Source organism: Artibeus jamaicensis, unplaced genomic scaffold (genome assembly GCF_021234435.1).
Source record: "Artibeus jamaicensis isolate MK-2021 breed Jamaican fruit bat unplaced genomic scaffold, CSHL_Jam_final contig_588, whole genome shotgun sequence".
In the NCBI taxonomy this organism is placed as follows: Eukaryota; Metazoa; Chordata; class Mammalia; order Chiroptera; family Phyllostomidae; genus Artibeus; species Artibeus jamaicensis.
In genome coordinates this window covers 3,291,113-3,305,821 of record NW_026521895.1, presented here as the reverse complement: position 1 = coordinate 3,305,821, position 14,709 = coordinate 3,291,113, and the positions used below count along the sequence as shown (strand labels likewise).

At 39.0% G+C, this 14,709-nt stretch overlaps 1 protein-coding gene across 3 annotated transcripts in view; it reads left to right on the top strand.

The window, feature by feature from the left end:
• Positions 1-1,191: 1,191 nt before the first annotated feature.
• Positions 1,192-14,709, top strand: part of SCFD1 (sec1 family domain containing 1) — a 101,107-nt gene continuing 87,589 nt past the window's right edge. The window contains exons 1-3 of one of the 3 annotated variants that reach the window (XM_053670492.1): positions 1,192-1,276; positions 5,395-5,465; positions 11,583-11,671. In XM_053670492.1, coding sequence (XP_053526467.1) covers positions 1,228-1,276; positions 5,395-5,465; positions 11,583-11,671 — 209 coding nt within the window. In that variant the 5' untranslated portion in view covers positions 1,192-1,227. Of the gene's footprint in view, positions 1,277-5,394; positions 5,466-11,582; positions 11,672-14,709 lie in introns of those variants that run through there. The other 2 variants (XM_053670493.1, XM_053670494.1) reach the window with 2 other exon arrangements.

Here is a 14,709-nt window from a genome sequence, read left to right as displayed (position 1 = left end):
TAAAGCTAAAAAATAAAATAAAAAAATATACAAGGAAAAAGAAGATAGGTTCAATTCTAGGGTGTTTCCCAATGGTGTTTAAAATAAGATCCACCTGTCTTGGCCCTGGCCCGGTGGCTCAGTTGGTTAGAGCATCGTGAGATAAGCCAAGATTGTGGGTTCCATCTTCAATCAGGGTGCATACAAGATATCAACCAGTGAATGCAGGAGTAAGTGGAACAAGAAATCAATGTTTTTCTCTCTCAAACTTTGTAAAAATAAATGACTTAAAATCATGAAATAGAGGAGCTAAAGCTTTATTATAGAAATGCTTTTTGTATAATTTTCAGAGTAACAACTGGTACCTCATAAATCTGAAAGTTTTCAGAGCAGTTTTGAGGCATAGGGTAATTTCATTTCAGAACTTGGTGCACTTTATACTGAACATACTCCACAGCTAATGCAGTGTCGTCAGTGAACTCTACTGAACATATGGAAATGAGTTTTCATTGTGTATTTTTACAGCCAATTTAATTTATTAAATTATGAATCATCAATTTTGGATACATTTGGTCATCATAAGGCTTCAAGTGTACATTAAAACACCAGCACTATCCACCTACTCACTTTCCCCCCAAAGTAATGTTTTGTGATTTTGCAGTTACCAGAGGGATGAGAGGAAATACCAGTTTGCCAATTTGCACCCTTCTGACTTCTTTGCCCATGTAAGCAAAACACCACCAAAAAGACGGACTGTTTCGCCTGATAGGTGACAATGGCGGGGGGGAGGTGGCTCCAGTTAAAGGAGATCAAAGAGGACACACAAGAGGAAGCTAGCATCTGACTGCCTACTTTGTTCCAGGACCATCGTTAGTACTATGGTCTTTAAACCTTTAAGTATATTCTCCGGTTAGTGACCTGTAAATGACCAAATGGTTCAGTATTTATGTTCTTAGCACTACACCACGCTCCTATCTTAAAAGCTAACTTTAAGCAGCTACCATTTGAGAAGCGGTGGCTCGATTAGATAGAATAAAAAATCCTATTACTTCACAGCTGAAAAACACTACCGAGTGTTAACAAGCCGCACAGGTTTGCAAGTTGTTTGGAGAGTTATTGACGAGAAAGGGGGGGGAGGCAGGGTCTATGGCTCAAGGACTTCCTTTGGCCCCGCCCCTCAGAGCTTTGCTTCCGGGTCGGTTGCGTGGGCCACGTCATCCTCGGACTCTGCTGTCCACTGGGCAGTGGATGGTGGGAATCAAGATGGCGGCAGCTAGTATTCGAGAGAGACAAACAGGTACTGACTTCTTTATTCTCGCCTCCCTGCGGTTTTGTACCTGCCATGGGGGTGCCCTCTCCCTCTGCTTGTTGCTCTGACTCGGTCACAGTGCGTGCAGCTGGGAGGCGGACCTCCGCAGGAGTTTATTGCAGTTCACCGAGCATCGCAAGCCCCTCCCCTTCTCAGTTTTTAAGGAATAGATGCCATTTACTTGAGAATTAGGTCCCTTATTAGTGGGGCAGGAGAAGGGGCTTCAAGAGTGGTCCGGTTGCTGTGGTCCTGCTCTTGTTGCTTTCCTACTGGGCCTCAAAAGGCCATCATGACAACATCTGGAGGATGGCTTTTTTTTTTTTTCTCCATGCGTTACCACTTATGAGGTCTCCTGGTTTGTTTCTGCGCGTGGTTCAAATCTCTTCCAGTTTTAATGTTGAGTTTCGTTTTTCGCCACTTCGCCACACTTAAAAAATGTGGCTGTTCTTTTCAGGGCAGCTTACGTTCTGCCATTTCACCTTTGAACCAAGCATTTGGGAATACCTAAAGAAAAATACCTGGTGGTAAAGATTTCACCAGCTCGCTGGAATGGGATTGAAGGATGGCCAAAATAAATAAGTAACTTCCCCATTTTTAACTCTTTGACAAATTAATGTTTTAAAATTACATATATTGTGAAATGTAGTGGAAAAAGGGAACATTTCTCTTGAGCTTTTTTTTCTTTCTTAGAAAATAAACTCTCAAGAATGTGCATAGTTGGCAATTCTGTCTCTTACAATTATTCTCTTATGCATATAAATCTGAAAAGGACAACAGTTGGTTACAAGTCATGTGACCTACAGCAGGGATTTTGGCAGTGCCTGTTTCCTGTGGAATTCAAAGAAAATTGTCAGACTTTAGTTTAATGCTGACACAGTGCATACTGAGTTGTGTTCTGCTTTCTCCAATAGATGGTTTAATATAAGATATCAGATGAAGGCAAGCATAACTTAAATATATGAAAGTCCAAATAAGAATTGGGGAATACCTGCTATTCATTTTATCTGTGTAAGCAAGTACAAGCCCCACTTGTCTTTAAGGTATGGTTCTGACAACTTAATGAAGCTCAGTGAATTAGGTCATACTACATGTTAAAATAAAAGCAGTTTTGAAGGAGTACTCTGTACCAATACAAAGAAGGTTCTTGAAAAATGAAAATTGTTTAGTAGTCATTTTGATATACAGAACCTTTATAGAATTTAAAACCGAATGGTATAATTTTTATTTCGGTTGAAATAAACTTCATTATAGCAAGATTTAACATCATTACTAGATAGGTTATGCCAGATTAATCATTTCTCATCTTTAGTTCTCTAGTTGAGGTCTATTTTTTTTTTCAGAGAAAGCTAAACCCCTTTATATATGCTATAGTAGCAGAAGTAAACATTTCCCTGAAGTCTACTGCGACTGTTGGGGGAAATAACTCACAGTCAGTCTCAGATATTCTAAATACCAAACATTGTGATACAGAGGAGTTTGTAATTTATTTCAGTAAATAATGGCTGATATATGTTGAGCATTCAGGATTGCTAGGCACTAGTTTAAGTGACTTTTGTATGTATTTGTATGTATTATCTCCACTTTGCAGATGCCTAATTCTTGCTTTGCCTGTCTGAAGAATCTTTATTCATCTTCACAGGTCACTTCAAAAGCCATCTTGATTGTGAATGTGTCCTGAACTACTCCCCTCTCTGTTGTTACCTTTAGTTCAACAGGTAGAACCTTGTGTTACCATAGTCCTTCACGCATGCCTGCCTTTTGTGGTTCTTGCTCAGCTCCCCCATGTCTCAGCATTGAGAGCTACAAATACCTGCTTTCTCTCTTGTGATATCTTGAGTTTCTTAGCTAAATTGTAGTTGGTCAGGTTAACAACCTTGACGTTTTCTTTTCTTCTTTTGTATCTCACATCATATCTGTCAATAAATCTTTTCAGCTCCACTCTGAAAATATTTCCCAGATCTGACCATTGTGATTGCTATCGCTTAGGACCAAGCCACCCATGAATTTCTGCAGTAACCACCTATTTGGTCTCCTTGCTTTTACATCTTCACACAGTACCCATTTGCTCAAAACCCTCCAGCTGGTTCCCATTTCAGTCACGGTAAAAACCAAAGTGATCTTACAGCGATCCCCACTGAACTTTCTGGCCTCGTTCTCTGTTACTCCCTTTCCTTGAATATATCAGAGTTCCACTTCAGAGCCTCATGTTTGTTCCTCAGTCTGGAATATTCTTTCAGAGCTATTTGTAGCTCACACCCTCTCTCCCTTTAGGTCTTTACCTCAATGTCATCTTCTCAGGAAGCCTTTCCTGACTATTTAAAATTACACAACTCCCTTTCCCCACTTCCCTTCCTTGTTTTTCTGCATAGCACTTACCATGATCTCACATACCACATGTCTTACTGCTTTTGTTGTCTTTCTCCCCCAACTAGAGTGAAAGCTACTTGAGGATAGATCATTTTTCTTCAGTCTGTTTTATTTACTGTCAATAGCTAACGCTGTGTCTGACAGATGGTAAACACTCACTAAACATTTATGGAATGGGCAGTAAATTTAGTTGAGTACGTAGTGAATGAGTAATGAAAACCTTTCAGGTAAAGGTGAAACTATGTTAACTAAGTCTAGGACTATGGATAGTATGTTAGCCTGATAAAGAAAACTACTTTGTCACTTGGGTTAAAAAGTGACTTGAGCCTTTCGGGCACTACTCTGATGAAAGTAAAATTACATTCTTATATATTATTTGAATGCCAGCCTTTACATTATTAACAAACCCATTGTGTTGGATCCCTGTTAACAAGTTAGCCAAGGCTCAGAGTTGGGATATTCACCTGGATGGGGATGAGAGGGCAAATACCTGCTGTTACTGGCCTCTTTCATTTAGTTAAGGCCTACCTCTGGAGAACACTATTCACGTGGGGCTCACGTGCAGCTCAGGCTCTGGTTCTTCCTAGTTGGCCTGTGTCAAGAGTGTGAACAGCTGCTCCTAGAAACAAGCTTTCTCTCTCCTGGGCCACAAATGCCAGGGTGGAGGTATCTGTATTGCCTGAAGGTGGGAGGAAGAGCTCTTCTAAATGACAGAGAGTGAGTTCATCGTGCAGCACATTCTGTGCTTCCTGTGTTATTTTAGTACTGAGTGGTTTTTTTATTTATGTTTTTTATATGTAATACCATAACACCTAAGAGTTTCTGAAGTAGGTGTAAATTAGTATTGGCAATGTGTGTTATTGGCTGGGCATTAGGTACTAATATGTTACCAAAATATTATGAATGTACACACACAAATATACAAATACTATATCACTGAAGTGTAATTTCTTATTTTAGCCGCCTTGAGAAACAAGCGCTTAAGTGGAAGTTTTTCTAGTGAATTAATGAATATGCCATAAATTCATACGCAGGTGATTTGAGTATTAGATAATTCTCTGGTAGGAGTTGGGTTTGTAGATTATTCTGTCACTAAATAAAGCCTAATCAAAATGCTTTTAAAAGTCAACCAAGTAGATTTTAGTGGTGCTAATCTTTTAAAAATTAAATCACCTAACCAGTACTCTGCTGTGACTATTTGCCATCTCATCTTCACATAGAAGTATATCAAAATTTTTATTTTCCTTAGAAAGTATACCTGGGTCTGTTATAACACATGAATAGATGAGCAATAAAAACCACAAAATACTATAACATAAATCAACTGCTGTGATTGTACAAAGTGTATATTTTCTTAGTAGGAGTTCTCAAGTTATCTGCCACTTTTGTGAAATTCTCACTTTTTTGATGGATCATGTAATAAGCAATGTAACTTTTCAGTGAATCTGACAAGAAAAATCAGTCCTAAAACATAGCTCAGGATAACTAAAAAATAGACCTACTATACGAAAATTTTGCATATGAACTGGTTAAAAATATAGATAATTTTTGTTTTCAGAAAGTGTGATCAATACAGTGGATAACAGCATCAGTTATCTACTGAGGCCACTGCTTGATTAGTTAGTTTTACTAGAATAATTTGTGCCTTTTGTTTTGAGATGGTAAGTAATAAATATGGGGGGGAAAGTGAAATCATAAAAATCAGTGGTAATATTTAATGAGACTATTTTCATTTCCAGTGGCTTTGAAGCGTATGTTGAATTTCAATGTGCCGCATGTTAAAAACAGCACTGGAGAACCAGTGTGGAAGGTAAGAGAGTTTATTATAATGTGGGACTTTTTTCCTTTTTCTCAGCCCTTATTGGTGATGGCTGGAGGGAATCTCTTGTTAGTACTGAACAGTAGCACATTTTAATTGTAGTGGGTGAATGTTTTTATTTAGCATGGCTTCTTAATGTGGATCTTTTTTTTTCTTTTTTTTTTTTAAATGATCTTAGCTAGGGGGAGAGAGAAACATCGATTTGTTGTTTCATTTATTTATGCATTCAGTGGTTGATTCTTGTATGTGCCCTGACTAGGGATTGAACCTGAAACCTTGTGGGTATCTAAACGATGCTCTAACCAACTGACTACCAGGCCAGGAATTGATGTGAATTTTTTTATAAGCATTATATGGAGTAAAACAGGTAGTGATAGTGACATTTCATCTAGGGTATCCTAATCTCAAGGTGGCACCAGTCTGATAGGTCTTTACTGTGGCCGATATTTTGTTCCTTAGCTTTGCAAGCCCAGAGTTTGGGTCCTGCAAGCTCACTCAGGATTAGTCAGACTTGTGGGACGGGTCCATTTTAACTAACTATGGAGAGAATGGTCTGTAAGCCGAAATACCATTTTATTAATTTGTGATATATAAAACTATCAGTAAGACTGTTAATGGGACCAGAAAGCAAACCATAATCTTTCTCCCTGAGAAATGCTAGAGAATCTTTAAAAATTCTTGTTCTTTGAGCCCCTTTATTCTAAACTTCATGCTCAATCGAGCTCTTTCTTCAAAAAGATAATACAGTTGATTCGATTCAAACTTAGTAGTTTATTAATCACTTTAAACTTCTCTCTTGCTGAGAATTCAGAATAAATCAACTTGGTTAGATTTTGGGGGGGGGTTGAAAATTTCCCATGAGTCTTTATTAGTACTTTGGGTTAACTCAAAAGGTTGTTAAAGCCATCTATCAATATATTGCATTCATAGTTTAAGCTTCAGCATGTCCCCTAATATCCCATTTCTGCCACTGTATTTATGGGCATCTTCTTGTTATACCCTGCATAGACTATACTTGTTTCTAAAGCCTACATTGAGCTTTTGAATTACATAACTTGAGAATTTCTGGGAATGCGAGAGGGGCCCAAAAAAACCCAGAATTATCTTTTGAAGGGTGGACTTCCTGTAGTTCAGCCTTCCCCCTTAGGTGAGTGTTTTAAGAACCCATCTGAATCAGTGTACGAGCTGGTGGTGGTGTGAGAGGCTGCATTGGGCTTCAGTAAATTTTTTTTTTGAAGCCTCTTTCAACTGTTTGCCCATTTTATGATGGGTGATTTACCAGTGCACCTGGCCACACTACACTGAGTGTTCAGCAATTTTTGACCAAAAATGGCATGACCCTGGTGCCTCATCCTCCATGTTCAACTAATCTTGCCCCAAGTGACTTTTTTTGTTTCCTGGGAGTGACTTTTTTTTTTGTTTCTTGGATGAAAAAAGTCCTCAATGGGAAACATTTTGCTGATGCGGAAGAGGTGAAACAAAAAATGGCAGTAGCATTAGAAATCGTCAAAATCCACAAGTTCAAAAACTATTTTGAGCAGTGGGAAAAATGTCTTGATAGGTGAATTGCATCAAATGGAGAATTCTTTGAAGGTAACTGAAGTATAAACACATGAGAATAAATGCCAGAATAAATACACAATTTTTAAAAAAGATTTTATTTATTTATCTTTAGAAGGCAAGGGAAGGAGAGGGAGAGAAACATCAATGTATAGTTGCCTCTCGTGCATCGCCAACTGGGAACTGGCCTGCAACCCAGGCATGTGCCCCGAATGGGAATCAAACCTCGATCCTTTGGTTCGCAGGCCCACGCTCAATCCACTGAGCTACACCAGCCAGAGTCAATACACAGTTTTTTACAAATAAATTCCAGGGATTTTTTTGGAGCTCACCCCTCATAGATTGTGTCAAAGTCTTTCCTACCATCACTTCTTTGGTCACAAAATACATTGAGATTTTAAAGAGAAATAGCTTTTGAGGGATACATCATCCAACCTCATAACTAGAGCAGGAAGATTTCTAGCTTTTTAAAGGAAATACTGGCATTCAAGAAAACTATGTTTTTATGACAGCAAGTTTCATTGTCTCATTAGCAGTTTATACTCCATAAAGACTTCCTGAGGTGGTTGTGGAAAAACACTAGTGGGTGTGTCTCTCTTATTTGCCTTAACTCTAAAACTAATTTTGAGTTAGAATTCTTATCACTCCTCAAAGTGTCATTTTTAGTAATTTTAGAACATGAGGAAATGCGTGTAACAGAATAAGGTGAGCAAGTACTCTTTGGGGACTTAATTTTTTAACTGAGTATCTTATTAACATGAGATGTTTAAATTACTAAATTTTCTTTACAGTCTTGGAACTTGTTACACGTTAGTTTTGAGAGTGACTAAGATTTACTTTTTTCTTTTTAGAAAACATGAATTGAATAGGGGTGTACATGAATTTTCTATATGTTCAGAAGTCCTTTATTATAGCTTAAGAGGGAGATTTTGTAGTCTAGTATTTTTTTCCATTACAGGTGACATTCAGTATTACATTAGTTTCAAGTGCACAGTTCAGTACTTAGAACTGTGTAAGTTATGAAGTGATCCCCCCAATAAATCTAGTCCTCTCACCTGGCACCACACATGTTTGTTAAAATATTACTGACTGTTCCCTGTGTTGTACTTCACATCCCCATGACCGTCTAGTTGCTGTTGTATACTTCTTAATCCCTTCGCCTTTCTCCCCCAGCCCTCCGACTCCCCTTCCATCCGGTAACATCAGTTTCTTTTCTGTGTAATGAGTTTGTTTCTCTTTTGATTGTTTCCTTTGGTTTTTTAGATTTCATCTGTCAGTGAAATCTTTCTGTGTCTGACTTTTCTCAGTTAACATAATGTCCTCTAGGTCATCTTTGTTGTTGGAAATTGTAAGACTTCGTTCCTTTTTTTTATGGCCAAGTAATATTTTATTGTGCTTGTATGTATATGTATCACATCTTCTTTATCCAGTCATCCATTGATGGTCACTTAGACGGTTTCCATATCTAAGCAGTTGTATATGAAATGCCTTCATCTCTCAATATGGCCTTTTTTTAAAAGTCTGTTTTATTTGATAATGGTATTGCTACCCCACCTTTTTCTCATTTTCATTTTTATGGAATATCCTTTTCCATCCCTTTCAATCTGTGTGTCTTTCGATGTGAAGTGTATCTCTTTTAGTCATGATATGTTTAGGTCTTGTTCTCTTTTTCATTCAGCCACCCTTTGTCCTTTGGTAGGAACATTTAATTCATTTACATTTAAAGTAATTATTGATAGGTATGTCATTATTGCCATTTTATTAGTCATACTTTTTATTTTTTCTTTATCTTAAAGAAGTCCCTTTAACATTTCTTATAAGACTGGTTTAGTGGTGATGAACTCCTTTAGCTTTTTTGTTGTCTAGAAAGCTCATTGTGTTTCCTTTGATTCTAAATGAGACCTTGCTGGGTAGAGTAATGTAAGTTATAGGACCTTGCTTTACATCCTGTTGATCAGTTCATGCCAGTCTGACTTGCAAAGTTTCTGTTGAGAAATCAGCTGACAATCTCGTGGGACCCCTCTTGTACCTAATTGCTTTTTCTCTTGCTACTCTGAAGATTCTGTGTTTGCTTTTAATCTTTGGTGTTTTAATTATGATGTGTTCTGGTGCCAGCTTTGAGTTCATCTTATTTTTGACTCTCTGCGTTTCCTGGACTTGTATATCTATTTTCTTCACCAGGTTAGGAAAGTTTTGCTTTTTTAAGATTTTATTTTTTTTTAAGAGTGAGGGGAATGAAGGGAAAAAAAAGGAGAGAAACATCGATGTGTTAAACATCAGTTGGCTCCCTCTTGCAGGCAGTTTCCTGCTGCAACCCAGGCATGTGCCCTGACCAGGAATCACAACATTGCCTGTCAGTTCACAGGCTGGTGCTCAGTCCGCTGAATCACATCACCCAGGGCTGATTAGGAGAGTTTTTCAAATAGATTTTCTATCCCTTGCGCTCTTTCTTCTAAGGGTACAAAATGTTGTTATGCTTGAAGTTGTCTCAGATGTCCCTTAAACTGACCTAATTTTTTAAATTCTTTTCTTTTTTGCTATTTCATTTGTGTTTTTTGTGACTTTGTGTTCCAAATCGCTGATTCAGTTCTCTGACTTACATGATCTGCTGTTGATTCCCTGTAATGTGTTCTTCATTTCAATCATTGTATTCTCCATTTCTGGGTTTTGTTTTGTTTTTTTATAGTTTCTGTCCCTTCGTGTAAGTTCCCACTGACTTTTTTCTCTCCCTAGGTTCACTAAATATTGTTATAAGCAGTATTTTGAACTCTGTATCTGGTAGATTGCTTGCCTCCATTTTGTTTAGTTCTTTTTACAGAGTTTTGTCCTGTTGTTTCACTTGGGACATGTTTCTTTTCTCCCAATTTTTACTGACTCCCTGTGTTTGTTTCTAGGTACTAGAGATCTGCTATGGCTCCCAGTCTTGGCAGTGGCCTTCTGTGGGAGGTGTCCCATAGTAGGTGTCAGAGTGGGGCTCAGTGGGACAGACTTCCTGGTCACCTAAGCTGGGTGACCAGGGGTGTCTCTTGTGTGGGTTGTGTGTACCCTCTTGTTGTAGTTGAGCCTTGATTACTGTTGGTACATCTGTGGGTGGGATTGACCTTCAGCTGCCTGGGTGTGACAACTGGCCATGATGGTAGTGAATGAGCTGTTGTGTGGGGGGTTGACCCCTTGGAGTGGGATTTACAGTAGTGAGGCTCTGGTGCCTGCCAAGTCCAGCCTTTAGGTGTGTTGTTTGTGGAGCTAATTGGGTGGTGCTCTCGTATGGTCTGAAGCTGGCCACTGTGTGTGTTCGTTCTGGGGCCTCTTGGAAGGGAATAATGTCCTAGCCCAGGTCAGCTGATACCTTGGCTGGCCGGGGCCACCTCTTGTGAATTACAAAGTAATCGTTAGTCATTTGCAGCCTGTACTGTTGCATTTGGAGGTTCCTGGGAGAGGCTGTGCTGCAAAATGAGGCTGACTGCCCCTGGTGGCAGGGTCTGTTTAGCAAGAGGTATGGGGAATGCTGAGGCCAGCCCCTGCTTGTTTAGGGTTTGTGTGCTTTGAGATTTCAGTAAAGTCTAAGCTGTGGGCCAAGGCCAGCAGCTTGTGAGGTGCGGCCACTAAAAGAAATTCAGGCTGGTGCATGGGTTGAGTGGGGCAGGTTTTCAGAGAATCACCAGGGTGAGTCCGGTTTGATGGAGACTCAGATTTAGCACTCACCTGCACCCACAGCCTGGTGAGTGGAGGACTCTACAAAGGAACAGTGGTAACTGCCCACAGTTTGCTTCCAGCCCTCATCTTGAATCCAGATAACTAAGTTCTTCACCCTATGTCACTAGTGGTTTTCAAGCAGCTACTCTGGGCTAGAGCCCAGCATATGTGAGTCAGAGAGCGAGTAAGTTTGTTTCAGATCCTTTAAGGCTGGCAATACCTAGGTCTACAGCAGGAGACCCCCAACCCCTTCCTCCCTTCATTTGGACACAGTCCCTGCTGGATTTCACAGCCCGATGTTTTGGGGATTCTTCTCAGAACTGGTGCGCTGGGATCCTTCGTTCTTCTGGGAGTATCTCCACGGCTGAGATAACCATCCTAATTCTTAACTACCACAGATGGATGTGGGACCAGCCTGTACCGCCTCTCTGCCCCTCCTCCTGGTCTCAGCATGGCTTCTTCTTTATATCCTTAGTCATAGAACTTCCATAAAGCTACTCTTCCGGTGGTTCTGTAATTTAGTTGAAATTTTGATGTGGTTGTGGGAGGGAGCAAGCACAGCATTTATCTTCTCTGCAATCTTAATTGGAAGTCCTTTAGTATATATTATAACCTAGCAAAAGAAGTCCATAAGAAGAAATTTATATAATTATTAATGTATTTTAGCCAAAAAAACATGCTTTTAAAACTGGGTTACTGCATGAATAGACATTTTGGTGAAAATGATGGAAAATATTAAATTGAGGAACAATTCAATATACTCGATTTATTAAAACAAAATTTATTTCAGCATTGTCTTATGAGTTCTCTATTGACTGTTTTCTAATAATGATTAAAAAACAATTTTTTTACCAGGTGCTCATTTATGACAGATTTGGCCAAGATATCATCTCTCCTCTGCTATCCGTGAAGGAACTGAGAGATATGGGAATCACTCTGCATTTGTGAGTTTTAACTTATTTCTAATAATGGCATTTGTTTTCAGATACATTGTTAAAGATTTCTTTGGCCACCCTAAAATCATATTAAGGTACATTGATAGAGTAAATAATGTTAAGTTATAGTACTTGTATAGAACATTTTTTTCTTCTTTTACTCAATCTTTTACTTCTGAAGTTAAAAAATAATCATCAGTCTAAGGCTTTCTAAATTCAGAATTGAAATGTTCTCTCTTGTATCTTTTCCTACAGATTCAATTACCCTCTTATGTGAAGGAAAAGAACTGGTTGTCTTAAGGTCTCTACCAGCTCTGCAAATTTTGTATTCTTTTAATTTAAATACACTTTTTAAAAAACAACAAATAATCTAAATTAGTTTACCATTAATATGAAAAATTTAAGTAACTGTGAAATAATGACTGTTAATCACCATAGGAAGTTATCTATGTTGTCTTCTTAATTATTGAATTTATTTGATTTTATAGCTAGTGATATGTTTGATAAATAAATTGCATGTGCCTCAATGTTGAAGGATGTATATAGAAGATGGTACCTAGAAAACTGCTTATCGAAGGATGACTATAAATATTATAGAAATAGAATGTTACTGTGTTTCCAAGCATGATAAAATCTTAAAGTGAAGAATAAATTTTGTGATTTGATATTAGATATTTGAGTGAATATGCTTCCTGGATTATCAAAAAGAAAATTTTCAAGTGATAAAAATATTCGAGATGCTCAGATGATCTTTTTTTTTTAGCTTTTTAAAAATTTTAAAAAATATATTTTATTGATTATGCCATTACAGTTGTCCTATTCCCCCCCCTTATTCCCCTCCACCTTACACACCCTTCCACCATGATTCCCTCCCATCCTTCATTTATGTTCATGTGTCACAAGTTCTTCAGATTCTATATTTCCCATACTATTCTTGCTCTCCCCCTATTTTCTACCTACTGTCTATGCTACTTATTCTCTGTACCTTCTCCCCTCTTCTCCTCCTCCCACTCCCCTGTTGCTAATCCTCCATGTGATCCTCATTCTATGGTTCTGCTCCTGATCTAGCTGTCCTCTTAGTTTGCTTTTGTTTTAGGTGTGGTTGTTAATAACTGTGAGTTTGCTGTCCTTTCACTGTTCATCTTTTTTATCTTCTTTTTCTTAGGTAAGTCCCTTTAACATTTCATATAATAAGGGCTTGGTGATGATGAACTCCTTGAATTTGATTTTATCTGAGAAGCACTTTATCTGCCCTTCCATTCTAAATGAAAGCTTTGCTGGATAGAGCAATCTTGGATGTAGGTCTTTGGATTTCATGACTTGGAATACTTCTTTCCAGTCCCTTCTTGCCTGTAAGGTCTCTTTTGAGAAATCAGCTGACAGTCTGATGGGAACACCTTTGTAGGTGACTGTCCCCTTACCTCTTGCTGCTTCTAGGATTCTCTCCTTCATTTGAATCTTGGCTAATGTAATGATGATGTGCCTTGGTGTGTTCTTTCTTGGGTCCAACTTCTTTGGGACTCTCTGAGCTTCCTGGATTTCCTGGAAGTCTTTCCTTTGCCAGATTGGGGAAGTTCTCCTTTATTATTTGTTCAAATGCATTTTCCACTTGTGGCTGTTTCTGTTCCCCTTCTGGTACTCCTATAATTCGGATGTAGGAACATTTAAAGATGGCCTGAAGGTTCCTAAGCCTCTCCTGATTTTTTTGAATTCTTGTTTCTTCATTCTTTTCTGTTTGGTCATTTTTTTCTTCTTTCTGGTCCACTCCCTTGATTGGAGTTCTAGTTTCATTTCCATCACTATTGGTTTCCTGTACATTTCCATTCATTTCAATTAGTTTAGCCTTCATTTGTTCCTCTAATTTGTGACTAAAATCAACCAATTCTGTGAGCATCCTGATCACCAGTGTTTTGAACTGTGCATCTGAACAGTTAGCTATTTATTGGTTGCTTAGACTTACTGGTTCTGGGGCTTTGAGCTGTTCTTGAGCCATAATGTTTTGGTCTGTTTGCACCTGTTACGTATGAGGGGTGGAGCAACCCAGGTCACTGAGTTGTGACACTGTATGTGGGGACAGGGTCAGAGAGGGGCAGTGGCGTTTGTTCCACTCTCAGATTTCTGTCCCCTCTGCTGCTTCCCACAAGCAAATTGGGCCCTTCTGGTGCTGGTTCCCAGGTGTGTGGGCTTATGCACCCTCCAGGTCCCTGTGGGTCTCTCCAACAAACTCTCTGTGAGCCTGGGAGCCTCTCCCGGCACCTCCACCCTGAAAGTCTTTCCAATTGGTGCTTTCAGGCTCTGATTCCCGTCGCTGGGGCCCTAGCCTGAGGGGTCTGTCTCGCTGCTCACTCCTTCCCTTGGTTTATCTGCGTGCGAATGTGTGACTGTGGTCAGCCTGCCGCCTTGCGCCCTCACTGGATCTGCCATTGCCACCCCACGCCTGGGATCCACCACCACCTACCCTCCTGCGCTCCTGCCCTCCTGGGTCCATCTGACTGATCTTTCCTTCCTGCTCTGCCGCTGACTCCGCCCCTCTTACCGGTTGTTGTCGGATGTCCATACAGTTCAGTTTTCTGTGTTTTGGCTGTGTTTTTGTTACTAAAGCTTTGTTGTGTTTAAACTTGGTTGTGCGAGGAGGCACAGTGTTTCCACCTACGCCTCCATGTTGGCCGGAAGTTCAGGGGATTTTTATGCATTCTGTTTCCTAGCAATAAATACAAAACATAAATTGTCTTAAGGAAGCATTATATACCTTTTATTTTTTAAATATATTTAACTTTATTTATAATTCATTGTTTTTATTGTTTCTTAAGGCTGTTTTTCCTCTCTTGGAGAACTTTACTTTCTTCCCACTCAGTTCCCCCCAAACATTTTTGTATGAAAAATGGGAATAAAATTGATTTGAATGTGCTTTAGTTCTTATTCAAAGAGAGTATTGGTTGAAGACCTTAAGTGGTATTAAAAAGTAAGGCAATTGATATTAAAAGTAGAAGAAACGAAGACTAAGAAAAGACTAGGGTCTTACTAATACATAATAATGACACTGATAT